The following is a 25,484-nucleotide window of genomic DNA, read 5'->3' as shown; positions in this document are numbered from 1 at the left end:
GCTTCATTCATTCATTCATTCATTCATTCATTCATTCATTCATTCATTCATTCATTCATTCAATTTCTATACTGCCAGAATTAAAAGAAGCAGGTTCCAGTGGTCTTCCGATGAGGTTTACCACAGGGCAAAGGGAGGCTCAGAACACAGTCCAAAAGCCCCGTCCGGCCCAACTTCTTCCAGCCTACAGACACCCAGGCAGGCTACTAAACTCAGGCGCTGAACTGAGACCAGGAATGGAGGCTTATCCATCAGACCTAAGGAACCCGCCGTGCCACTGTCGGAAAGCATGCTAGGCAGCCGCGACCATCCTCCCATGCCAGGAGCAGGGCTCATCCTGAAAGGCCCACAGAGCCTCTCCCTGGGCAAGACAGCAACCAGCGGTTGGAAGTCAGCCTGGGACTGTGATGGCGCGGCAGATCCGAGCCCCTCCCGCCAGACCCACTTCAAGAGCCAACTGCGCTTAGCGCAGCCTTCAAGGACACTGCAGGAACCGGCCAGTGAAGGTGGGACAGCAAGGAACAGCGTGAAGCAGCAGAAAACCCTCTGGAAACTGAAGCTGGGCCGTGACCTTTCCCTGCCCTGTGCAGGGGAGGGAACCCGCGGAGGAACCCGCGATGCTCACCACTGACAGTTGGGCACCAACTGCTTTATGTAGCAACCAGGCAAGAGTTGCTTGACCAGAAAACGTTGCACAGTCAGATCCTATTCCCTGAAAGACAGTGGGGAGGAGGAAGTGCCACTGTTGACGCAGCGCCTCTGCTTCTCCTCCCTTAAACCCCTGCGTCCGGTGGCGGCTCTGCCTTCTCCTGCTTTATCTTGGAGGACACAGTCACTTGCCCACACCCGTCAAGTCATGCCATGTGACCCACTGACTACCGATCGCACGGCCAGGGGATCACTCTCTGGCCAAACGTGAGACCGAGCAGGCTTGTCAGGCTCACCCTGCAGCGCTGGCCGGCATGGATCACTGCCCCTTTCTGCAACCAGCCCCGGACTGAGAGGCACGTGCCCACCTTACAATGCTGCCCAACACCCCCCACAGGTGGAAGCCAGATGCAGCTCTCCAGCAGTGGCCAATGGAGGGAAGGGAGCCGCTGCCGCCTTGCTGGGTCCTCCCAGTGAAAACAGACTGCGTGGCATTGCCTGGAAAGGGGAGGGAGGAAATTCCCCCTCCTCCTGCCTCCCCCGAAAATATTTTGGCCATCAGGAACTGCAAGGGGCAGCAGAGGGGATGCCAGGGTGGAGGCAAAGTTAGCGCATGGTGGGTGGCATGCAGTCCTTGGCAGGTGCTCCATCTTGCTCGGTGCCCAGATTTTGGAAGCAGCCACGAGGAGCTGCGGACAGAGTTGCCAAAGGCTTCCGGTCCAGGATGCTCAGAGGCCCTTGGCTCAGCCAAGGAGGGGCCCCGGCCCCTGGCTTTGGGTGGCGTTTCTTCAGCTGCCCAGAAACCCTGGGCACATTTGGCCTGCTGAGGAAAACGAGGTTCCCAGTGGAAAAGTCACCAGGGAGATGGAAGGCCAGCCGGGTCGGGAAAACCTTGCCCTGTTGACACAGTGCGGGATCAGAGGCCGGGAGCTCCCGAGAAGGGGGGCCCAAGAGCAGCCTCAAAGGGGCCAAAAGGGCGGGGGCCGACCCGGCCTGGCTGGCCAGCGGGGGGGGGGTGCAGGGCAAGGCGACGCTGCGGCCCCAGCCCGGCGCGCCGGGCTGCCCTCGCCAACTCCGGGTTTTCGACCGCCAGGCTGAAGTTCCTCCTGGCCGGGCTTGCCTGCCGAGGGCCGGCCTGGGAGGGGGCCGAGAGGAGGAAGCAGCCAGCGCCGCGGGCCGCCCTCGCAAGCCCGTCGAGCCGGGCGGCAGGAGAGGGGGCGCGGGCGCCCAAGGCGGGCGCCTGGCCTCCGTCCGAAGGGCTGGCCGGGCCGGCTCTGCGCTCCTTTCGGCGGCCGCGGTGTCCCGGGCTGTTGGCTGGCGCGCCCGCCTGGGTTCGCGGCCGCTCCAGGCGGAGGGCCACGCGCTCCCGCCGGCGTAAGACGGCCGCCCCGGGAGCGCGCGACTGCCCGCAGCCCGGCCGGCCCCTCCCGCCCGAGCAGCCTCGGAGGGCTTCGCGGGCCGGGACCGCCCCGGGTGCCTCCCCGGGCGAGGGGCAGAGGGGGCCCTCCAGGAAAAGGACGCTGTCCGCGGAGGGGCCCCTGCGAAGACGCCGCTCCGGGTGCCCGCGGAGCCCCCGACCTGACCGGCGACGCCCCCTCTGCTCTGCTCTCCGTTGCTCGGCCGCCCCTCCCCGCGGCCACAAGGCGGCGCTTGCCGAGAGTCCCGGGGGCCCTGCTGGGCGAAAGCAGCGCTCCGCCGAGGAAGCACCCGGGGCACCGGCCCGCGCCCGCTCAGCCCAGCCCAGCCCAGCCCAGCCCAGCGGGTGCGGGCGCGGGCAGGAAGGCGCGAGGCGGCCGAGGTCGCCCTTACCCTGGACGGCTCTTTCCCGGGCCGGGCACCGGGCGCCCAGCCGGCTCCGTGGCCTCGCCACCTTCCCGACGCGCGGGAGCGAGTCCGCCTCTGGGCGCTCCTGCGGGCGGCCCAGAAAGAGATCGGCCCTCCGCGGAGAGCCCCTCTCGGAAAGCCGCTTCCCTCCCGGGGGGCCGAAGGCGGGCAGGGGCAGCTCGCGCGGTGGCGGCGGGCGGCTGTGGCTCTCCTCCTCCTCCTCCGCCTCCGCCTCCGCCTCCCGCGCTCGGGGTGTGGACGCGGCGGGCCAGAGCCGCGCTCCGCTCGCCCTGCTTCCTGCCGATAGGGAAAGTGCTTTCGCTTCTCCGCCGCCGAGCGGGCGCGGGGCCAGGCGGCCGGGCCCCGGGGCGAAGCCGAGCCAGAGGGGCGGGGGCGTCGCTCCGGCGGGAGGCCGCTGGGGCCTGCAGAGCGACCCTCGGGAAGGGGGCTAATCTCCCGCCCCCTAAGAGTGAGGGGTGCCTGCTGCGAGCAACTTCCAAGCCAGTTCTGAAAGAAGCGGGGGGAGAGCCCCAGTGGCTCATTCCAGATCGGGTCTTCGCTGCCCCTGGCAAATGACGCTCTCACACGCCAAGGGGTCCAGCAACTGAAAGGACTGTGCCAGACGGTCCTCTTCACACGCCCCTCCTGTGCTCAAGTTCGCTGGCCTGGAGCAACCGGAACCCAGCTGGGTGCAGCAGCAACACGCAGCAGCCAGGCAGCAGACGGTGCAGGCAAGGAGAGGAAGCTGGAGCTTTAGAGGGGGAGGAGAGCATCTGATGGGGGGGGGGTGTTGCTGAGGCTGTGGGCCTGCAGTGGAGGGGGGGCGTGCAGTACCTGGAATATCACGCTGACAGCAGGTCTGTTACTTGGGTGAGTTAGTGGCCAGCGTGTGCAGAAGGAAGCAGGCCCACATGGACTCAGCCAGACACCCCCAGCAGGGTGGGAAGCCACAAGGGGGAAAGGCTGATTGCAAGACACCCAGGAGAGCCACCCTCCCTGCAGCTGTCCTGCTGGTCACGTGGCTGACCCAAGCTGGCTGGGTGGGGACTGGCCTCTCCAGCAACATCCCATGGCAGAGGAAAGGAGGCCGCTACCGGCTTCTTCATTCGGGCTGCGGCTGGCTTGTAGGGAAAGCACCTGCAGCTGCCTGGGCTCCTCTGCAGCTCTCGGGGCACCCGAGCACATTGGCCACGGCGGCTTCCTCAGCAGAGACTGCAGTGGGATCATTCTGCGTTGGTCAAGATGTAGCCCAGCCTGCAGAGTGCCTCAGAACACATTTGCTGGTGACTGTCAGGAGATCCTCGTTAGAGATTGCAGGAAATCACTGTAACTAATCACGTCTCAGACGAGGACAGTCAATAAGTTGAAGAGACGGAACCATCAACCTTGTTCAAGCTGCACAGAAATTAAAGGACTCTTTGGAAGCAGCACGTTGGATCTGGACTCCAGCTGGTGTCAGAACATGCAACATGCTTGATGGGGTGATGGTCCTGCTGGGCGCCTGAATCTTCTCTCTTGTTTGAATGAATCTTCCAAGATCTCGTATGCTTTCCCTTTCTCCTCCCCAGAAGCTGCCATTTACAGATGCTCCTCACTTAATGACCACTTGTTCAGTGGCTGTTTGAACTTAAGACAGCACTGAACGAGTGGTACTTACGAACGGTCCTCAAAGGTTGCCATTTATGACCTTCAGCGTCAGCTTCAGACAAGCAAAGTCAATGGGGAAGATGGCAGGAGTTGCGAATGGCAACCATGTGATGTCGCACTTAATTACAGCACGGGATTCGCTTAACAGCAGCAATCAGAAGTGCCGTAACTGCTGTTGCTAAGTGGCACAGTCACGTGATGTTGCGCTTTACAACCACATCACTTAAAGATGGAAATTCTGGTCCCAATTGCCGTCATTCATCGAGGACTACCTATACTATGACATGTATTCCCTAGAGCATCTCCTACTAAGTGAAGCGAACAAGAACCTTCCTCGGGGGAAGAAAGACAACGTTAGGCCACCTAAACGGGAGCCTGATATTCACAGAGCTTCCTCTGAGCAAGGTGACTCTAAGGCACTCTTTGTCCCAATTCATACAGTATTCCGGTTGGCCCACCTTAAAAACACATAACAGAACTGGAAAATTATCTTTTTGGCCTTATGAAGCTGAGCAGGAAATGTCCATGTTCATGTGGGAGGCATATTCCTGTCTCACATTAACTGAAAAACATGAAAAACAATGAGGGGATGGGAATAACTTTCGATTTTTAAACGGTAGGAAAGCAGGGTCATTTTCATCTAGGGGTTGAAGAGTGTACGTAAGCGTGATGCTTCAGTTCTGCAAGGGCACCTCATCTCATGAAGGTTTAAGGGTAGCCAGTAAAGGCCATCAAAGATGCAGAAGTACCACCTAATACTGGAGATCTACACACCCTTAGTTCCAGTCCCCCTCAAAGCCAACTGAAGATCCACAGTGGCAACACCTACAACAGACTGCATCCCTTCAAGGTGATCGGAGATGGGCCGGCAGCTTAAGGGTTTTCATCAGCTGTTTCTTAGATGATAACACTCACCCGACAAAGTGGCCAAGCAGCTGAGCCACAGTAGACCTGGCCGTGGTGTGACTGACCACAAACCAGCCCAGGACTTAGATTGCTCTCGTTGCCCTTTTCTGAACCCCTCCCAGTTCTTCCAAATCCTCCGTCGTGCTCAGAGCTGGGCAGGATACTTGCGGTGGGCTCTAACCAAAGCAGAAGAGAGGAGAACAAGGGCGACCCGTGATTTGAAAGTGTTGCTGCAATAGACGGAGCGTAACATTTTTTTTTTTTGCAGCCACATTATACTGCTGGGTCATATTCAGTTTGCCCTTAACTGTTGTTCAAAGATTACTGTTCACAAATATCACTTCCAAGCCAAGTATTTATTTTTTAATTTAATTGTATCTCTCATCCTCTGCCTATGCGTTTTACTTCTCCTAATGAAAAACGTTGCGCTTGCCTCTGCTGAATTTCAGTTGCTTGCAACCTGTTTCTCCAACATACCTTATCAAGATGGTTCAAATGTTATTTCTGCCTTCTAAGGTAGATTTGCTTTCCCACCCAATATTGCATCTGCATATTTGAAAAGCGTTCCCTCCATCTCTTCCTCTGAGCCATTAGTTAAAATACTGAAAAGTAGAGGAGCCCTATAGCACCCCATTGGCTATCTTCCTCCAGTCTGATGAATAACCATTGAGAAGCACTCTTAGAATATAATTTTCAACCCAGCTGTCTACCCTCTTGTCAAGCAATCCAGCACACGCTTATCTGCTTTGTTAATCAGCACGTCGTGTGATTCTTTATCAAATGTTTTACCAAAGTCAAAGTATACTACGTCTACAGCATTCCCATAATCTATAATAAAGGAAGCAACTTGATAAAAAAAGTGAGATAAGGTTAATCTGGCAGGATTTGTTCTTGACTTCTGTTAGTTATGTATTCTTCTCAAGACCCTTAAAGATCAATATATTTATGTTCTTGCCAGTTTCTTCATGATCTGCTCTAGACTCAGTCTGATTATTGATTATGTGCCATCAAGTCATTGTCAACTCTAAGTGACCACATAGATAGATTTTCTCCATGACAATCTGTCCCCAACCTGGTCCTTCGGATCTTCCAACAGTGCCCCCATCACCACTCCTCCTGGGTCCGTCCCCCTGGCTGCTGGTGGTCCTCCTCTTCTCTTTCCTTCCACCTTTTCCAGCATTAGAGCCTTCTCCAGAGAGCTGGGTCACCGCATAATGTGTCCAAAGTAGGAAAATTGGAGTCTGGTCATTTGTGCCTCGAGTGAGAACTCTGGGTTGATTTGTTCGATGATCCATCGGTTTGTTTTCTTGGCTGTCCGTGGTATTCTCACCTTCTCTAACACCAAAGTTCAAAAGCATGAATAATACCTTGCTTCTTCAAAGTCCAACTTTCAGTTCTGTAGAGTGTCACAGGGAATACCACGGCTTGCATGATTCTGACCTTTGTAGGTAGAGACACATCACAGCATTTGTGTGTGTTTTCCAAGGCCTCCATGGCTGCTTTACCAAGTGCTAGTGGAATTCTCATCTCTTTGAGAGACATAGTGATCTGGAAGTAGATCCGGATTTGCAAAGGGATGTGGCTTAATTCCCATAAAATTCCCCTCCATAAAGTCAGTGGAGGGGGCACCTTACATTTTTAGTAAATGTATTTTGCTAATTTATCTCCTTCAAGATGTACCCATCCTCAGAAAGTTGTCTGCCTCAAACTATCTCCAGATCATGGCTGCCAAACTGGAAAAAAATCCTGGCTCAGCTGCCCAACAGAGACCAAATGCAGGATCGTAGGAGTGCAAAATGCCAGCTGACTCTTGAGACTTCTCCCCGCTGGGGCACCAGGATTTCTCCGATCCCCAGACATAATGGTTTGGTTCTACCTTCGTCATGGAGACCATGGCACAGTCCTGGTCATTCTTCCTAAGCTGACCTGGCTGTGGAGAGAGAAAAATGTTGGGTTGGTCCTTGGCAGCAGGGCCAAACCAAAGAACTCTGGAGCCATCTGAGGCTGGAGAAGTTGCGGGACTTGGCCTGTTTTAGACTCTGCCGGCCGTCTCTGCAAGGGCCCAGAGAGCCCCACCTGGCCGTAGAGCTGCCTCCTCTGCTCCATGGCTCTGATGTGAGAGATCCCACAGCTCAGGTGACTGTGCCAGATGCCCCTGGCCTGCTGTGAAGAAGAGAATTACAAAGTATTCCCTTCTTCCTCTCTGCCACCGCCCCAGAGACAGGACTTGACTTACCTGTGATCTTGAGTTAACTGTGGAGGCCAAAGGATGGGCGTCTCCTGGGAGGAGGAGGAACCTGTGGAAGCGAGGACACCTTGGCATTCTCCGAGCGGCCCTGCCTTGAGGTCTTGCTGCCATTTGCTGGCCTGGAGGAACGGCTGGCCTCCTATAACTGGAACGGATGAGGGAAGGAGTGGAGAAAAGTTTCCACCCACCCATCCAAACGGGGCTCCCAGCTTTTCCTGGGTAGGAGCTCCAGCAAAATCAGAGTCCCCCCCGGAGGCACTAAACCCAGGCTGCTTGCATGAGCACACCAAGGCTGAACCCCAAGAAAGCACCCTTTGCAGGCACCGGAGTCACTGGGTGAGATTTCATTTGGCTTTGATGGATTGGCCAGAACACCTGCCTAGAGATGAATCAACTGGGCGGTGGAAACCCCTCTCCCCATGCTCCACGTTCATTGGGGTGGACAAAGGGGGCCTCTCTGTAGCAACATCCCCTCCCCAGAGAAGCTAATCACATCAACACTGCACCTTTGGGTTTAGGCACTGTTTCTTCTTTTTTAAGTGCTGTATAATTTCTGGAAGCCACTGTTTGTGTGTCCACAATGTTCACAGGTGGGGTACAGTTATCTTTTTAAAAAAGAAAAAAGCAACACTATGTCTCCTTGGTCTGGAAAGAAAGGGGGAAGGTCTCTGCAGTCGGGAAGTAACCTGAAAAAGGCCAAGATGGCTAACCACGTTTCAGAGCGACCTGCTGTGCCCCTCTGTGACTTCATCAAACAAAACGGCCTGTGGGCCCACACCTCTCCTTCCCTGGCATCCCCTGCTTCCTGCTTTGCAGAAGGAGCTTGAATTGTGCCGGGGAAAACTCCCACCTCTGTTTGCAGAGCAAGTGTTGGAACCTAAGAAGGACCAAAGAGGCTGTGAAACTACCCCCACAGATCAGGGGCTGGAGGAGGGACGGTCGACCCATGACCTGGCCCAGGAGATGAAGATGGTGGCACTGAAGAGTCCATTAAATAACCCAGTTGGCCAGTGGCTTAAGATAGGCCTTTCCTCTTGTAGTACTGCGTGTTTTCCAGATTTCCTTCCAAAGTCACCCTTCTCTTGAAACACAGACGTGCATTCAGCTCTGAAGGAACGTGGCACATATGAGCCCATTAGAGCCACACTGTCTCCATCAAATGCAGGAAAACTGTGATGAGGCCAGCAGTCCATCTGAGTGGCACCTGGGCAGAGGGAGTAATCAGATGCAATTTCCTGTGCCTGGCACTGTTCCTGGCACTGCCCACATAAAAGCACCGCTCCCTTCACATCAGGTGCCAGTGGCATGAAGAACAGAGGTGGCCAAGATGCTCTGTGTGAAGAGTCAGCCTTCTCACATCCCAAATGCAGCCTGATTTGGGGAAGAATGTTATTAAATTAACCTTGCTGGGTGGGGGCACTGATGCCAACAGACTCTGGCACACTTTGAGCAATAGAGCTCCTTAGTGGCAACCTCCAGGTGCCAGGACAGGGTGAGTTCAGAGCAGGATGAGAATGGGATGGGCTGTGGTACCAGGTTTTTCTGTTTTGGTTTTTTGTTTGTTTTTAATAGTAGTATATATTGTTTGTATTGCTGGGTTGGAATGTTTCAAACAAACAAACCAACCAACCCTCATTTGTGTCCAGGTTTGACCCACAAACCCTTCAGGGGCCACAAAGACACCCAGAGCGGGGTGCCTGGCTCCCTTGGTTTCTCCCGGAGCCCCACACAACCCAGGCAGTTCATCCGGCACCATCTGGGCTGGTCTTCTGCTCTCACTGCGCTCCGATTTAACGCAAAGCGTGGCCCGGCCCGTATTCGTGGGGTGGGTCAGAAACTGCCAGCTGATTCCTGGATTTGTACCTTCACCACCTACTTCAAAGAGGTGGCCCCAGGAGGGCAAAATCCCCAACGCTTCCAGACCATCCGGGAACTGGACTCACTCAAGCCCACAGCTGCTTCCTGGCTCACTGGCACCCCGCATTAGCTCTGGCACGAGGCCCGCTTCCAGATGGGGGGCCAGGAGTGCCTGGGATCAGGACCTGGGCCAATCGGACCTCCGAGGCCTTCAGCTTTGTGCTGAAGATGCTGCGCTCAGCATGTGGACGGTGCGTTCTGGCCCACAGACTGGTGGACAAGAAACACAGCAGCGGTCTTCAGCGTGTGCAAACTGAAATACATCCCCCCATCCCCACACGCACAGTCTCTCTGCAGCTTCCGGGCCAAAAGGCTTTGGGACGATTTCAGAAACCCCTCCAATGAACGCGGCGTCCCACACGCTCGCCTGCGGCAGGTGGGCCAGCCCTGAAAAGGCAGCAGGCAGTGAATGCTGCTAACGTTCCTTTATTAAAGGCTACACTGACCACTCCCTGCAACAGTGGCACATTCAATGGGATTAAAAATTGGCAACAGCGTTTTTGTATTACACTCGTCCACAACAGCTAAGCAGCATCTAAAAGCGTTCTGAGAAAGACCAGGTTCATACCAGAAAGCTGTACAATGTCAGAAGGAAAATAGAAATCCAGACCCCTCCTCACCCGCGCGCAGAGGACTGGAGCCAGCAGCGGGGCTCTTCTCGAGGGGCTGCTTGCACCAGGCAAAGCTCCTCCCTCCTTGCACCCCGGGGCGAAGCAGCTCTCTGGAAAGAACAAGGGGCCCCATTGCACAGGCAGGGCCAGAACGGGGCTTCTTCCACTGGCGACAGAGAAGCCTCTCCAGGCAAGCTCCGTTTCCAGACTTCTACTCGAGGGTTCCTGCACTGCCCTGGTTGAAGCTCGGCCGGGCTGGAGCTGCTGCAGCCGCCCTCTGCTTGGGCTCGCAAGGGCTGGCCTGAGTGGAGGGAGGGGGCACCCTGCCAGCCTGAAACATGCGGCTGGCTCTTCCTCCCGCAGCCTAGGATTCGGTTGCCTGCCCCTCCCCGGCAGGGGCACTTTGCTCTGGCTCCTTGGGCACGCCTGCTGAACCCAGAAGGCCCACTGGAGGAATCCTTGGGCGAGCAGGCCTGGTCCGCCCCAAAGACTCCCCCTAGCAAGAAAACTCCTCCTGGGATCCCAAGGGGGAGGGGGCGCTCCTCCGCGTGTCTCGTCCAAGAAGTGTGAGATGGGATCATCTCCCTTCTTCCGGGGAGCGGGACTCTGACTTCAGCTTGACAAATTCCTTGGCCACTTCATCGTTGGTTCTTTGCGAGAGAATCCTCAGAATGGTAAGCCCCGTTTCGTCCATGTGGACCCTTCGCCCCAGGGGGCACCAGCAAGCACAGCTCCCCTTCTCTGCAACCTCCCTGAGTTGCATCACAGCAATGCCCAGGACCCGGTCCTCGCGGGCAAAGCAGTAGTCCTTCAGGCAGACCTGCAGCTCGTAGGCATCTGGCCCGTCCTCGTTGCCCAGGATGCTGGGGGGGAGGGAGAGAACATGGGCTGAGGAGCAGGCGGGCAGGGGAGCTGGCTCGCTCCTGCCCCCTCTGAACACAGCTTCTAGCCGGGTCCCTCGTCCCTCCTGCCCCTCTTTTGGCTGCCTTCTTTCGATAATTACTGTGGAAGGAGAACCTGCTCACAAGTCAGGAGGAAAGAGATCCCACATGAAATCTGTGTGACCGAAAGAAGGGACGCAGGCTGAATGTCCAGAGCAGACACGCACACGCTGTGCTTAGCTGGAAAGGTCAGGGCACTGAATGAACGAGGAGACCGGGCAAACTGCGGGTCACCCCACAGGGATGGACCCAGCAACCAAGGACACAGGAAGCAAAGGCCCCTTCAGGAGAGCGAGGAAGGCGGCCAGAGGACTTACAAGTGAAATGTTTCATTGTACTTCGGAGCCCAGTTGTTGCTCTTGGATTTGGTGGCAAATCTCCGTTTCTTGTCACTTTGGTGTGGCCCAATCATGGTGACCTCCACAAAGGGGCGAAACATGCCAGTGGTTTGCCACTTCAGATCATTGGCAGCCACGACTGTAAGAAACAAAGGGAAGAGGGGTGAGGCCTCTCCCACCTGGGTCAGTGCTGCCCCCATGCATTCCTCCATGCCACATGGAAGGGGGGGAACCGTGGCCCTTGCCACGGGCAAAGGGCACTCTCTGGGCTGGGAGAAGCCCATGAGCTCCACCTGCCCTCCAGTCATCATGCTGCTGGCAAGGCCCTTCCTGGCAGGCAAAGATGCTGAGATGCCACCTGGTGTGGGCACTTGGGTACCTTTCACTGTGATCTTGTGCTCCCCGCTGCCTGGGTGAGTGTACAGGTCCACCTGGATGGACACTTCACCCACAGGATCCTCTGCTCCCGAGCCTGGGAGGAGGAAGAGCAATGAGCATTGCTGGCCACAGGTCCAGAGAGCCACCACGGACAGGAGGACAGGAGGGGCTGTTTTCACAGGGGCAGCCCCATATGGAGCAAAGGCTCCTTCCTGAAGTGGGGTTGATGAGTGGGAGGCTGCTCCTGCCAGAAGCAGTGAGCGTGGGGCTGAGCTGGACGGTCTTGGGCTCCCCCACAGTGGCTAAGCTCTACTTTTCTGAGAGGCTCTCGACCAAGAATCACCCAGTTGGTGTTTTCCTCCTCCCTGACCCCAACTGCCCCCCGCACAAGGGTAAGATCATCCAGGTTCCCTATTTTCCCAGCGTTGCGTTTGGAAGACCCACGCTCTCGCGCCTTCTTTAGGGTGCCCCCTGCTCCCCAAAGCTGCTTCTTGGCCACCCACCCGTTTATCATCAGCCAGAGATGAGTCCCACTAGAGGCAGGAATGGAAGGAGGTCAGTCCAGGCCACCCTTAGACCGCGGCTGAGGCTGCTGCAGCCCCTGAGCACTCTTGCCTGGGACATCATGCAGAACCGGGAGGGCAGGGGGCTTTTGTAAGAAGGGAGGGGGGGCCTCAGGACATATCCTGCTCCACGATAGTGCTCAATTTCTTCCCCTCAAAGACACAGCACAATTCCAAAATGGTCACTAGCATTTTATGCCATGGCACAGCGGGCCAGGGGAGATCCTCTTGGACCCCCCATTTCCTCTTTGGAGCTTTGGCTCAGGCCCTCACCAGCTGTGCTTCAATGGAGGAGCAGCTGGTGGATCTGGCGAGAGGCTGGCATGACTCTCCTGCGTGTGGGGCAGCGGAGGCCAGACGGTCCCACTGCAGCCCAGCCTGCGCCCCCTCCCTCCGAACGCTTCCCGGGGTTCAGCTGCTCCGCGGACATAGCCAACCCTGGAGGCTGTTCCCCAGCACCCCAGCCTGGCCTCCTCTCCCCACCCGCACCTTGTGCCGTCTGGGTCTGGACGAAGGTCTTGATGAGGGTGTCGGTGGTCTGGGTGTAGAGCGAGAGGGCGTAGCGCAGCGACTGCAGCTCTGGGCTCTTCTCCAGAAAGGTCTTCTTCAGGCCGTTTCCTCCAGCATGGAAGTATTGCTTAGGGGGGAAGAATAAGAGGCAGATGAAGGGGATCGCGTGCAACAGTGCAGGCAGGGCCCAGACCAAAGGCCCCTTCTCACAGTGCCACTTCTGCTTGTGTTCCTGAGCAGCCCTACTATCCCCTGCTGCTGCCGTGGACAGTAGGAGTCACCAACAGCCTCCCTCGCAAAGCTACTCCTTAAGGCCTGCCCCTTGTAGCAGGGACCCCCGTCTCTGTGAATCAATGCTTCCTTTGGCCATTATGGATCCCACCATTCAGCTCCCTCCAAGGAGACAGTCTCACTCTGCCCAGAGCTCAACTGACCCTCCAGGCTGGACCATTCTAGCATTTCCTCTTTGCCAGAGTCGAACCCTCAAGGAAGGCAACCCTACAGCCTTCAGACGAGGCCTTCTTCTTCTTCTTCTTCTTCTTCTTCTTCTTCTTCTTCTTCTTCTTCTTCTTCTTCTTCTTCTTCTTCTTCTTCTTCTTCTTCTTCTTCTTCTTCTTCTTCATCATCATCATCATCATCACCACCACCACCACCACCACCACTATTATTATGAAAGATTACTTCAGTTCCAACTTAGATTCCAATACAGTGTGTTAAATGGGATGACCGAGAGCTTCTTGCCTGATTTAGGCCTGCCTGCGGCCACGTCCTAACCTGAAGGCTGCTGCACCCAGCCGTCCACCCTCCTGCCCTTACTCTGCTTTGTGCCTGTTGCTGGACTTCTCACCCTACAGTTTTTGAAACTGTGCACCTGAGAGAGTGAAAATACTCACTTTAATTGTGTCTAGAGCCAGCTCCAGCACGGCACACTGCTTGGGGGTGAGGCTCCGTGTTTCCTCTCGGACCATGTGATCCTGGAACGGAAATCAGCAGGATGACCAGGGATGGGGAGGCGGGCAGCCCACACGAGGGAGGGTCTCCTCTGGGCGGAGGTAATGCAGCAAGCAGGATTGGGAAAGAGACGCGGGGCGGCGGAAGTCTGCTACAATTAGCTTGTGGAAGGACACATGAGGACAAGCAGCGGCTGGGAGATGTCTTCCTCCAGACACCCATGCACAGCAAGAGAGACGCCTCTGGGAAGAGCCTCTCTGGAGGAAACTGAGGAAGCACATTCCGCCCCTCGTGGCTGAAGCTTCTGCCTTAAAGCCGAGCCCTGCAGGAGCCAAGCTGGCTGTCAAGCTTGTCCTTCTGAGCTGGAACGCCATTACGGATGGACGCTGGAGAGACCTGGAAGGCATTCATCCGCTTTTTCCTAATTTTCCTTGAAAGCCCTTATCTGATGAAGGGCCGAAAATCTCAGGCTCTGTCCAACCAAGGCAGGCACTGGTGGCAAACTGGGGGGCTTCTCCAGCCAAGTGATGTCTCCCTGCCCTCTCCCCACTTGGCCTGCCCCTAACCTCTTCCCAGCTGGCTTTTTGCTTCTCCCTCCCTCCCTCCCTCTTGCCAAGCACGTCAGTCAGGCAGTCACTCCTGAGATCTGGTGGCCCACTGGCCAAACCACCACGCCCGAAAGAGCGCCACTGCTTCGGTGCTCGTTTTTATTGTGGATCCCCTGGGCCGAGGCAAGGCCTCCCGGAGACTTGAAGGTGCTTCTTCCAACGGGAGCCACTGGTACCCCAAGAGGGACTCCCCCACCCAGTCCCACCCGAAGAGCCCAGCTGAGGACAGCCAAGGCTGCGACGCTGCCTCCGGGAGAGGGGTCAGCCACCCAGGGCTATCATGCTCTGAATCCTTCTGTTTAGATGGCTGCGTCAAGCTGCACGCCAGGCTGCTTGGAGGTGCTGGTGCTAGAAGATGCAGCAGTCGGGGTGGGGTAGGGGTGGGACGCATGTGGGAGCAGCTCCTCAGGACTCGTTCTGAGCCCCCCTCAGGTGCAGCTGCCGCCCCGTGAGACCAAGAGGACATGGCCCTGATCTTCTATTTCACAAGAGGACACCTTTGACCTACCAAGACCCCTCACCCTGACCCCGTTTCCCAGATCTAGGTTTCACCAGACCCCCCTTCTTCCTGCTGAAGGCCAAAATCCTTCCAAGAGGCTTGGAGCAGGGGGAGTTTCAGACCAAGGGCCTCCCTTGGCGCTGGGATGATGCTGGAGGAGGACTCAGGCAGGACTCAGTCACAAAAGGTCAACATCAACCCCGAGGCTCCCACAGCCAGCTCGTGTCTGGATGGGAATTTGAAAACATGAGACGGACCACTGCGAGACACACGACATGATGCCTACATGCTCTTGTGCAATGCTGAAGACACGGGGAGGGGGCTGGGGACATGCGTGCATGAGCTGCTCCATGCCCCACCCATACCTTCAGCTTGGATAAATGGCCCAGTTCTTTAGCAGCACTGAAAATCAGCTGGGTCCCCTGAGGAGGACGATCAAGAGGAAGGCGGGAGACAGAAGAACAAAGGTTAAAAACTCGATGGTGAGTGAAACACGGCGTCCACCCTGGATTCGAGCAATCCTCAGCCAGATGTCAGTTGCCAAAGACCCTCCCCCTTGCCTGGTCTTCTACGGCTGCCGGATGGAGAAGAGGCCTCTCCACGGAAAGGGGAACCGGGCTGCCTCAAGACGGGGCCGGGCTTCTGGCAAAAGGCTCGTCTCCTGCACTGTGCTTGGCCCAGGCGAGGAGCCAGCTCCAGGCCTGCCCAGCGAAACACTCGCGGGACGCAAAAGGGCCACGGATTTCTTTCTGCATCCCCCGTCAGTCACCGGAACAGGACCCATCCAAAAGGCCCTGTGGCTCCTTCCATTGGGGCAAAAAGCTCCCCCCATTGGGGTCCTGGAGCTCTTGATGGCTCTGAAATCAGCCTCCAGCCTGGAAGCCCCAAAGGCAGCGGAGGGAGGAGGGGAAAAGGCCCCCCACCCCGCCTGGGCCTTTCTCCCAAGAAGCTCCCTGCTGCAGCCAAGAGATTTCCGGACGTCGCGTGGTTGGGGGGAGGGAGCCTAAAACAGAGCCCCCGAGGCTTTTGCTGCAGAGGAGCTGCAACCCAGCCCTCCTCTTCCCCAGGCTGAGAGAGAGAGAGGGAGGGGGAGAGACCCGGCCCTCTAACTCACCCCTGGAGCTGCCAAACACCCAGGAACCTCCATTTGACCCCACAGCTGCCAAACTGGGAGCAGTCACGCCCCTTTGCCCCCTCCCTCCCTGCTAGCCTTTCACCCCCCTCGTCCTGCCATCCTCTCCTGAAGGACTGGCAGGACCGGACCGTGCAATGTGTACAGGGCTGCCTTCGCTCGTGGGTTAAAAATGGAGATGGAAAGAAGAAACTGAAGAAAGCAATAGAGTTTGTACCGTCTTTAGCCTTTTTTTAAAAAAACTTTTTTTCCCCATTGTATATAACTGGGGGGAAGGGGATAGTTCTCTATGGTTGTTTAGGTTTTTAAAGATTTTGTTTTACAATATTTTTTTGCCCCCTTTTCTTTTTCCTTAGCTTAGTGTAGGGTTTTCCCCCTTGGTCTTTTTCACCATATAGTTTACTATATAATAGGTGAAGTTTTTTTCTTCAAAATTTTTATACACATTCTATAGCTATGGTGCTGCAAACTTCACGTGCATTATTTGTTAATAACTAATGTTTTTAAGGAATGTTCACCACGATGTTTTTGAAGCTTGGATTGAAAAAAGGGACTTTGCAGAATGCCTGTTGCTGGATCCTCCTGCAAAACTGCCCTTCTGACTTCCATTTCAGTCTCAGTGGGTGTTGCCAGAGATGGCGTTGCTAGCATCTCAAGGTCCACGCCAGGCAGGGCACGTGCTCGGCCCCGAGGCTCTAGAAAGGCTGGAAGCTGGGGGTCAGTCCTGCCCCTCTCCCCCTTGCCTCTGGGCCCTGCCACCCAGCCACGCATCCTTCCCGGTCGGGCCCGCGTGAGCAGCCTGGTCCAGGACCAGGAGGAGGAGGAGGAGGGAGGCGGGGGGGGGGCGAGGAGTTACCGTGTGATCCGTGAGGGGGGGCAGCACAATCAGCTTCTCCAGGGTGTTCATCACAACCCTCCAAAGATCCTTCAGCACCCGCTTCAGCACCGTCTTCTCACAGACGTTTGCAAAGAGTGTCAAGCTGTAGAGAGAGACCGGAGGGGGGGATGAGCAGAAGGCCACAGGGGCAGTAGAGCGCTGCTGGGTGGGCGATGCAGCAGCCCCCCCCCTCGGAGGCGGCCAGCCCAGCCTTCTGTTCCGAGCCGGCCTCGAATCTTCCCTGTCTCCCAGCTCCATCAAGCTCCGTGACTATCCGTGGCTGTCCTTGTTGTCCTCAAGTTACATCCGACGGTCGGGGGGCAACTCATAGCAAGGCCATTTGGCTGGATGAGGGAGCTCCCACTGCATGGCTTAGGGTTCTTGTGGGGCCACTGGTTCTGGGAAGGTGGCTCTGGCCCCCCACGGGGCACGCTCCGTGGTCTGGCGCCTGCTCTTACTCCTGATAACGAAGCGCCTCAGTGGGGCTCCAGCAGGGACACCTCACCCCGCATGGGTCCCGGCTGCCAAAGGCCTTGCAGGGAATCCCAGGAGCAGGGAGAACAAAGGGAGAGGCTGGAGGAGAAGAGAAGGGGCAAGACCCCCTGAGTGGGCGGTCATCGCTGAGGCAGCCATGCTCCTCCAGAAAGGAGCCCTGTCTTCAGCGTCAAGGGGCCTTGGAGGCCATCCAGACCAGCCTGCTGCTCAGGGCAGGAATCCAAACGGACCACCTCTGGCTGCTGCTGTCCATCTCTGCCTAAGCCCCTCAGCGAAAGGGAGCCCCCCCCCGATCCCTGCTCTCCACGGGAAGCTGCGTCTCACGTCCCATCCAAGTCCGCCTTCCACACGTCTGAAGAGCGCTGTCCTGTCCCTCCCAAGGCTCCTCGCTCTCTCTTCGCAGGACTTCCCTTCTCAGGCCCCTAGCGCCCTTCTCTGGAACCAAACTGGGCAACGTATTTGGGCCACGGCAGAATAAAGGGGCCCTGAAAATGGTTCCTATGTTTATGAGGCTTCACATTGTGTCTTTGCAGCCCCATCATGCCTTGGACTCAGCTTACCAAGGCAAATGCTACCAGACCACCCCCGCAAGCCTATCCCTTCCCCATTTTATACAAATCTTCCAAATAAGTACAGACGAGGATATTAAAAAAATCCAAGGAAAACAGGAGATTGGTTCCGAGGGAGCCTGACTTCCCGGGGCACCAGACTATGGTCTTTCTCCATCAGCCTCTGCTGAGCTGAGCAACGATGATGGCGTCGAGCTATCATCCACCACCCCGTTAGTCCCACCCTCTCATGCTGCCTGGGCACGATGGCAGCCAGGGACTCTCTCAGGGAGCTCGTCTGCGACAGCTGTCCTGTGCCAGACTCCTGCGTCTTTGGGGCTGCCGCTGGGGATCTTTTCAACGAGCATGGAGCCATTCAGCAGAAGAGCCAACAGGCCATAAGTCACTGGAGGAGCTCCAGGTCTGAAAAGCCTCAGCCGGGGCTTCAGCACTAAGCAGGGGCTGGACTCCATGGCCTCCCTGGCCCTTTGAGTTCTGTGATTCTTTCGTGCCATGGAAAGAAAACCCCAGAGCTTAGGGCACTACAAATGAGCTGAGAAGGCTGGTGGGAACTGGTCTACTTGGTGCTTTTGCCCTTCACAGCAGGTTCACGTGAGGAGTCACAGGCCAACAGACACCCCAGGTCTCCCCGGAGGGGGAAAGAGCAGGGGGCCAGCAGAACTGCACTAGAGGCTGCTCTGCCTCCCAGCTGCTAAGCTTCTTCAGGGGACAGCGAGTGTACCAGGCATTCTGAGGTTTAAATCTGCCCACAACAAACATGAGCAACACAAACCAGTGTGTCCACTCTATGGAGCAGACCAGTATGACTGTGGAGTAAAGGACTGCGAGAATCACTCCCCTTGCCCCTTAAAATCTTGGGTTGGGAAGGGGCCCTTGAAGCCACCAAGTCCAGCCTTCTGCTCGGCCAGGAGCCCATCCTGGGGATCCAAGGGGGGCGCAGACGTCTTCCACCACCTGTGCTGCGTGGAGGGCGGCGTCTCCCGCAGCCCAGGCAGAGGGGCCATCCCTCTTCCATCTGCTGGCCTGGTCCCAAGAGGAGACAGGTTGAACTGGCTCCCAAGCTGCCCACCAGCCACACAACCAACTTCTTTCCTTCTGCTCAGAGAAGCTCTGCAACCACACGGGCTGTTCTCCGTCCTTCTGCCCCTCGGTCTTGGCTGGGACGGAGGCTGCCATGGTGGGAGAAGGAGCAGGCGGACCTACAAGAGCCACATGGAGGACCTGCTTCCTGAGGGCCCTCACCTCCTAGCCAAGTGGCCCTTGCGCCCTTGCTGAGGAATCTCTCTGAGGGGTCCCGGGGAAAGATGCGCCCACGTCCTTACTTTCCATCCAGGAAGTCCATCAGGGGCCTCAGGACATTATCTGCGTCTTGGGCCACGGCGTTGGGGGGGGCATTTCCAGCCCCTTTCACCTGGCACAGGACCTCCGACATCTGCTTCACGCACTCCTCAATGCGTGCCTGGAAACTGGAGACAAGATGGCAAGATCACCCCTGGCCCAGCTCCCGCCAGCCAGCTTCCGCAAGGCCAGGAAGCCCAAGCATTTCTCTCTGGTCTCAAGCCGACGGAGGAAGCCTCACATCAGGAAGGTGGCCTGCAAACACCCGCAGCACCTCTTGCAACGAGAGGCTCCTTGTGGGCTGCTGCTCCCAGGGGGAGGGAGAGGGAGAGGGGCACAGGAGGAGGGCGCCCGAGGGGAATCTCTCAGCCCCTCCACCTTCCTGAGCCAGAGGCCAAAGCAGAACGTGGCGCTCACTGCTAGACTCCAGTCAGCGCTAGGATGCGCCAATGTCCTTTAATCCCGCTCCAATCAAAGTCTTGTGGGGGGAGAATCTCCCTTCAGATTTGCCCGAGCTTTTGCTCTCCCGGCGCCCCAGAAGAGGGAAAGGAGAGCAGAGGGAGCTGCCCTTCTCGTCCACCCGTCCATCGCCTGCAGTCTAGCCGCAAGAAAGCCACGGCCGCCTGAACCCGTTCCGCTCTCTGAACATTAGAGAGAGAAACTGCGGCTGATCGTTCAGCCAGCGAGCGCAATCCAACGCTAGGAGCTCCAGACAGATTTCAGAGTTAAGAAATCATGTTTCGCTTTGTGCTACAAAAGCAACATGCAGATCACCCCACTTTCAACTGTTTTCATGTGCAAAGATGAAAAAACAGCAGAAAGCGCAAGCCGTGACAAATTCTTCGGTCTAGGGCGCCACTTTTCCCTCCGCCTGCTGGGTGCCCAGCCAGACAGAAGGGGAACCCACCTGTTCCCGAACGTGGCGCTGAGCTCATCCAGCACGTTGTTCAGCTTCACCTGCAGCTCCTTCAGGGAGTCGCTGGCCTCGGGATCCAGCTGCAAAAAGAGCAGAGCTGAGCCGGGACACGAACAGCCCAGGCCTCCTTTGGGCACCCATCGAGATTCGAGCCGGGAGGACTCACCCCCTGCCAGGAATTGGGGCCCCTGGCAGCTACAAGGTGGCGAGGCTGGAGAAGCATCCTCTGCCCTGCATGGGCTGCCCCTACCTGCCGGCCCTCAGCAACCGTGGCAGACCAGGAGCCCAGCAGAGCAGCAGATTCAGCCCACCTCCACGATGCCCCCCTGGGCCCATCTGAAAGGAGCAACCCCTCCCAGCTCTCACGCCCCCCTGCTCTTCCAGGGGGCCTCAACGTGCACGCCCTTCCGAGTGGGCCTGGCAGAGCCTCCCTCCAGCCCCAAGCCGGAGCCCCTGGGCTGAGCGCTCTCCTGGCGACAAAGGGCCCGGGCCTTCGAGAAGCACTCTGCCAAAAAGCCCCTTCCGCACGGACCCAGAACGGGCCCTTGGGAGGCGCCAGCCAGAACCAGACTTCCTAAGTGCCAATGCCCAAGACCGAGGACCCGGTAGTGCCTGAGCAGAGCCCAAAGGAACCTGTCACGGCTGCTCGAAGAGCATCTTCCCGCCCCTGGCTGGCCACACAGCTCTCTCCCCTGACAGAGGGCTAAAAACTGGACCCCAGGCTAGGCCAGGCGAGAGCTTGTGCTTCTGCAAGTTGTGAGAATCTCGCAATGAGTTAGCTGAACTGGGTCATCCCATTTCTGCATAATATGGCTTACTGACTTGGGCACCGCCTGTGATGCCAACACAGCCATAGGGTTTGCTGTGTGAAGGCAGCCTGCGCCCGGCTTGCCTGGCCCACGCAAGCTGAGGCAAGGCCAGGCCAGGCCAGGCCCTGCCTGGAGGGAACCGCTACCCAGTCCTCAGGAGCACAGGAAGGGACTGGCCGAGCTGGTGCTTCTTTCAACAGCTTGGACTTAAAAAGTGATGCAGCCTTGCCGTGGCGCTGCTGGGGCCCAGAAAAGACCAGGCTGCCCAGGGAAAACCCCCGGGACAAAGACTCCCATCCGGCATCCCACCCAAGGCATCACCATCAGCAGAGCAACCTTTGCCGTCTTGCCGCCAGCTCCGCTTTGGACCCACCTCCTCGGCCCCTTTGCTAGAGAGCTTGCAGGACAGCAGGAAGCAGAAAATAGCAGCGGTGCCGAACTTCACAGCTATGCAGCTAACTTGCACCCAGATTTGGCAGGGGTCCTCACGAGGTACTGTCACAATCACATTACTGTGAACATGGGCAGATTTGGATGAGCGCTGCAGCCTGGCAGCGCATCGCCTGCCTCATGCACTGAACACACGATGCACATTCCCACCCATCTTCCTAATGCCATTTTCCTTAAAAACTGGGGAGGGATGGAGGGAGGGAGAGAAGAGGAGAACTGCTCTTGTCTTTCAGGCAATCACAACTTCCATGCATGGCGCTAGAGCACCTCAGGGTGCGGCACCATCAGTTTCACCTACAGGATCCTGCTAGGGAAGGTGCATGAAAACAAGACCAGGATTTTTTTTCTTCTGAAGGCGGGCAGGGAGACGGTCGGCAAGGACAGACACTGTTGAAACATGACAGCTGTAGAATCTGCTGCTGCCAAGCTGGGTGCCTGGGAAGTTCGGCTGGAAGAGGAGCCGCCTCCCTTTGTGCACGGCTTGGACGGGCCCTCGTCCATTCGCTTCTCTCCTCCGCCTTGCCTACCTCTCGTCCCCCCTGCAAGCTGGGCGGGAAGCAAATAACCAGGCACCCAAGAGCTTCTAAGAGGTAGATACGCCATAAGCAAGCTAAGAAGCCATTATAAAGTAATTCCAGCCACCGGGTGCATCAAACACAAGCTCTATTTATACTGAAATCAAGGTGCCAATTTTTGCACCTCCTCCTCCCACATACAGGATGCGAAGTAACAGGCTATAAGCCACTCTCTGCGGGGGGGGGGGGGGGGGGAGGGGTTCTGCCTCTCCCTTCTCTGGGTAACAGATGGGTCTCAGATGTGAGGCTGCCTGCTTGTGACCACCTGGGACTGGGCTCTTGCCGCCCTCACCCCTTTCCTCCTCTTCCCGGTGCAGCTATCCTTCCCCAGTCTATCTTTAGCCTGTTTTCCCTCCACTGTTTCCCTTGGAGCCTGTGCGCTCTTGCACGCTCTGGATGAGAGTGGAAGTGCCTTGTAGGGAAGGTGAGAGGGAATGGTTTTTTTAGCAGATGGGCATCAATCCATTTTGTAATGAGATTCCTTAATTTATGGGCAATTATTTTCATCGCAGTAATTCAATCGATACATAGTTTAGATATCGCTAACGCACCAAAATGGAAAAACATGTTTGTATCTATCGGCACGCATATATGCAAATGTATCACGTGTGCGTCTACTGAGGGTGGGAAATCTCCAGGTGGGGCAGGGAATCTTAAGTCGCCGTGCTGGGGAATCTAGCCAGGGCGCAGGATGTAGCTCTCTCTTCTTGCTGCGAGAGGGGGAATTGTCACACACTGTCATCTTCTTTCAGGTAAATGAAAGAGCTGAGGACCGGATTCTCAGCTTGTCCACCAGCAAAGGACCAAGGGATGCTATGTGAGAGGAAGGGACCCCTGACTTTCCATTCCCCAAATGGGAGAAGGAGCAGGACAGGCTGGACTACAGCAAGAACTCCAGCAGGAGGGGGTTCTGGTAGCTTGGTCCGGCAGAGAGAAGACAGAAGGAAGACAGAAACGCGCTAATGCGGCAGCCCCGGCAGCAGCCCCTTCCTTCTGCCAGAGTTACAGGCACGTGTAAACACAGCGCTGCCCGTCCCATGCCCGTTAAGCAGCCACAGCTTTGGGAAAACCTTGCCACCATCTTCCTCATGCGTGAGAGGGACTTTGGTGCAAAGGCTGTCTGTGAGAAGGGGAGGATAAGGGTGCAAGCCAACTGACCACAGGCACTTCTAGTGGCTGTTCCTTAGTCTTAAGAGATCCCGGCTGTGGGCAAACCTTCCTCTTCCATCCATCTGCAGGGTTTTTATCTAGGCACGTAAAAGATGAAATGCATTTTGCGTCTCCCAGTCAGTCTCGACTCCTGGCGACTGCCTGGACAGGGCCCTGCAGTTTTCTTCTCAGCTGTTTCAGAAGGGTCTTGCCCCGGCCTCCTCCTTCCCAGGGCTGAGAGGGAGGGACTGGCCCACGGTCCCCCAGCTGGCTTTGTGCCTCAGGCAGGACTAGAACTGAATGGTTTCCTGGTTTCTAGCCCAGACCCCTAACCACTACACCAAATGTACCTGCTTTTAATGTGGCTTATCTGCACTGTTATGAAATCTGGTTTCTTTCTCTTCTCTTACTGACGAAAACCCAGAGACCAGGTATGTACAGGTTCCTTAATGTTGACACCCTATTGCTACCAGTGTTATTATGTAATTTTCACATATATTCACTTGCTTTATTCCCATATAAATGTCTGTGTCTGTGCAAGCCTGAATGTGCATGCGTGAAAGATGGAGGACATGAAATCCAATCAAATGAGGCAGGAGGGTTGGTTGTTCTGGAGGATGTCAGTTTCTGCAGCATCTGGAAAAAGCACCTGACCAGGGACTTCTAGAAGACTCTAGAGCAGTGTTTCTCAACCTTGGCAACTTTAAGTTGTGTGGACTTCAACTCCCAGAATTCCCAAGCCAGCCATGCTGGTTTCGGAAGCACTACTCTAGAGGTTGGGTCTCAAAACAAAAGATGGTTCTTCTGTCAAGTGAGAGAACCATGATTACCCAAATGGGTAGCAAGCTTAAGGGAAAGAGAAGACAGTGGGGTCAGACACAGCGCAATCCTCCCTCCCTGAAGAATCTAGCATTACAAGGCCCCGCAGATAAAAGCCAACAGTGAAGAGGTAACCCAATGGAGAGACGTTCTAGACACATGTCTGTTCTCAAGTGCCCTGGGCTTTGCCGGCCACACAAAGCTGCAAAGAAAGCTCCCTTTGTGGTCTACTCTACCCAAGGTGCCATCTGCTGGATGAAATCCTTCTCTGCAAGGGACAGACTTAAGGACACCCAAACACTTTTTGGGAAGGCCCTCCCCGATCTGTCTCCCTTTCACTCAGGACCACTTTGCTTCAGTCATGGAGACCTCCAGAAGTAGGAGTGGAAATGGCACCTAAGGGGCCCCAGCTCACCCACCAAGCCCTTTCTCAATGACCCAAGGGGGAGAGACCCTGCCCAGAGAGTGCCAGAGTCCACTGGAGCGACTGCCCAGGGCTTCCGGCCATCAGCAACGCCTCCTGTAAATGCTCGGAGTCCGAATTGGCCCTGAGTCGCCTCCCCCACGCTCCTGGTTTTGTCGCTGCCTGTGCAGTGCCAAAATGCTCACCAGCAGCTAGGCTGCTAGTCTGTGCACAGACCCCGCAGAGAAGGGGTGCACAGGGCAGCAGGCTTCGGCAGATTGCCCCGCTGCAGGAGATGGGGATGCCAATGTACTTTGCCAAGAAACCAGAAGCCACGGTTTTGCTGCTCCTGCACAGGGCAAACTGGAAATGCGCCTAAATCAAGTTGTCTCTTCCCCAGAGGCGCCATGGGAAGCAACTACACCCAGGAGAGATGGGGGGCTCCTGGGGGGGAGAACTCAAGTACGCAAGGACCCCAAAATTCAAGGGGTCAGATGCCCCCCATTCTCTCCCCAAAGGGAACAGTTAGGGAACAATAAGCCATGCAAATTCAGCCCCCGCCCCCCAACCCCCTCTTGGGATCTGTGGGAATTTCAGCATGCGATGCTGGAGCCTTTGTGGGCTTTAAGCAACCCCTCTGCGTACACAAACCTGCGGCGCACGGTGACAACGTCTCGCCTTTTGCCTCTGGGGCTGGGCAGCTCTTAGCTTGCCTTCCACATCCCTTCCCTCCCGGCCGCCAAGGCGCCCCCCTGCAGACGGGGCCACGGAGGCTCTTCCGGCTGCTGATCAGCTAGAGAACCGCTAGAGCGCCACGGAAAGGCAAGGTGTACCAGACCTGCTGCAAACCCTTCAGGCCTTTTGGTCAGGGCCCTTGTGCAGAAAGCGGGGGCTGCTGTGTTCCTTGAGATGGGGCTTCCCTGCTGGGTAAAGGCACAGCGCCTGTTCCTGCAGGCGGACAGGCCTAAACAGGAGAGGGCAAGAGGGGCACGCCCAAACTCTTTCCTAAGGAATCAAATTCTCATCACTAGAAGCAGCAGGAGACCCCTCGCTTCCCAGCTGCCCAGGGTTACTCAGTCTTGAGCACCTCCCCCCCCATCTCATGCTTCTCCACAGGAGGTCGTAGTTGCTCCTGCACAGCCCAGAACTGCCGAGGGAGGGGAGCAAATCTGCCGGCTGCTTCCATGGAATGCCCCCTCCCTGAGTCAAAAGCAAGAAAGCCAAAGCAGCCGGAGAGCCTCAGGATCCATCCCCGATGCGTCACCCTCCTGCCTCTGTTGCCAGAAGCCAAGAGAGGCACGGGTCAGGCCAAAACTTCTGGCACCATAGCAGCCTCCTTCAGCTCTCCTAGAAGAAGGGGCTT

At 56.6% G+C, this 25,484-nt stretch overlaps 2 protein-coding genes across 7 annotated transcripts in view; both read right to left on the bottom strand.

Moving 5' to 3' along the window:
* The window catches only part of LOC103058101 (phospholipid-transporting ATPase ID-like), a 50,541-nt gene extending 47,672 nt beyond the window's left edge, over window positions 1–2,869 (bottom strand). Inside the window, exon 1 of one of the 2 annotated variants that reach the window (XM_088152688.1) lies at window positions 2,458–2,869. The gene's annotated coding sequence lies outside the window, so the exon portion shown is untranslated. Of the gene's footprint in view, window positions 1–625; window positions 1,514–2,457 lie in introns of those variants that run through there. The other variant, XM_088152690.1, reaches the window with a different exon arrangement.
* A 5,019-nt stretch (window positions 2,870–7,888) lies between these two features.
* Window positions 7,889–25,484, bottom strand: part of LOC103065994 (protein unc-13 homolog B) — a 169,828-nt gene continuing 152,232 nt past the window's right edge. For 4 of the 5 annotated variants that reach the window (XM_088152678.1, XM_088152679.1, XM_088152683.1 and 1 more), the window contains 9 exons: window positions 19,908–19,996; window positions 18,985–19,128; window positions 16,578–16,701; window positions 14,955–15,011; window positions 13,425–13,505; window positions 12,511–12,658; window positions 11,460–11,552; window positions 11,060–11,219; window positions 7,889–10,664 (listed from right to left, as the gene is read on the bottom strand). In XM_088152678.1, coding sequence (XP_088008804.1) covers window positions 10,379–10,664; window positions 11,060–11,219; window positions 11,460–11,552; window positions 12,511–12,658; window positions 13,425–13,505; window positions 14,955–15,011; window positions 16,578–16,701; window positions 18,985–19,128; window positions 19,908–19,996 — 1,182 coding nt within the window. In that variant the 3' untranslated portion in view covers window positions 7,889–10,378. The remainder of the gene's footprint in view (window positions 10,665–11,059; window positions 11,220–11,459; window positions 11,553–12,510; window positions 12,659–13,424; window positions 13,506–14,954; window positions 15,012–16,577; window positions 16,702–18,984; window positions 19,129–19,907; window positions 19,997–25,484) is intronic. The other variant, XM_088152682.1, reaches the window with a different exon arrangement.

The sequence above is a fragment of the Python bivittatus genome, unplaced genomic scaffold, assembly GCF_059951505.1.
Source record: "Python bivittatus isolate LINGU-HERP-01145 unplaced genomic scaffold, Pbiv_v1 ctg000570_np1212, whole genome shotgun sequence".
Lineage (NCBI taxonomy): Eukaryota > Metazoa > Chordata > Lepidosauria > Squamata > Pythonidae > Python > Python bivittatus.
Note: the sequence above shows the minus strand (reverse complement) of the source record. Positions and strands in the feature narration are given on the sequence as shown.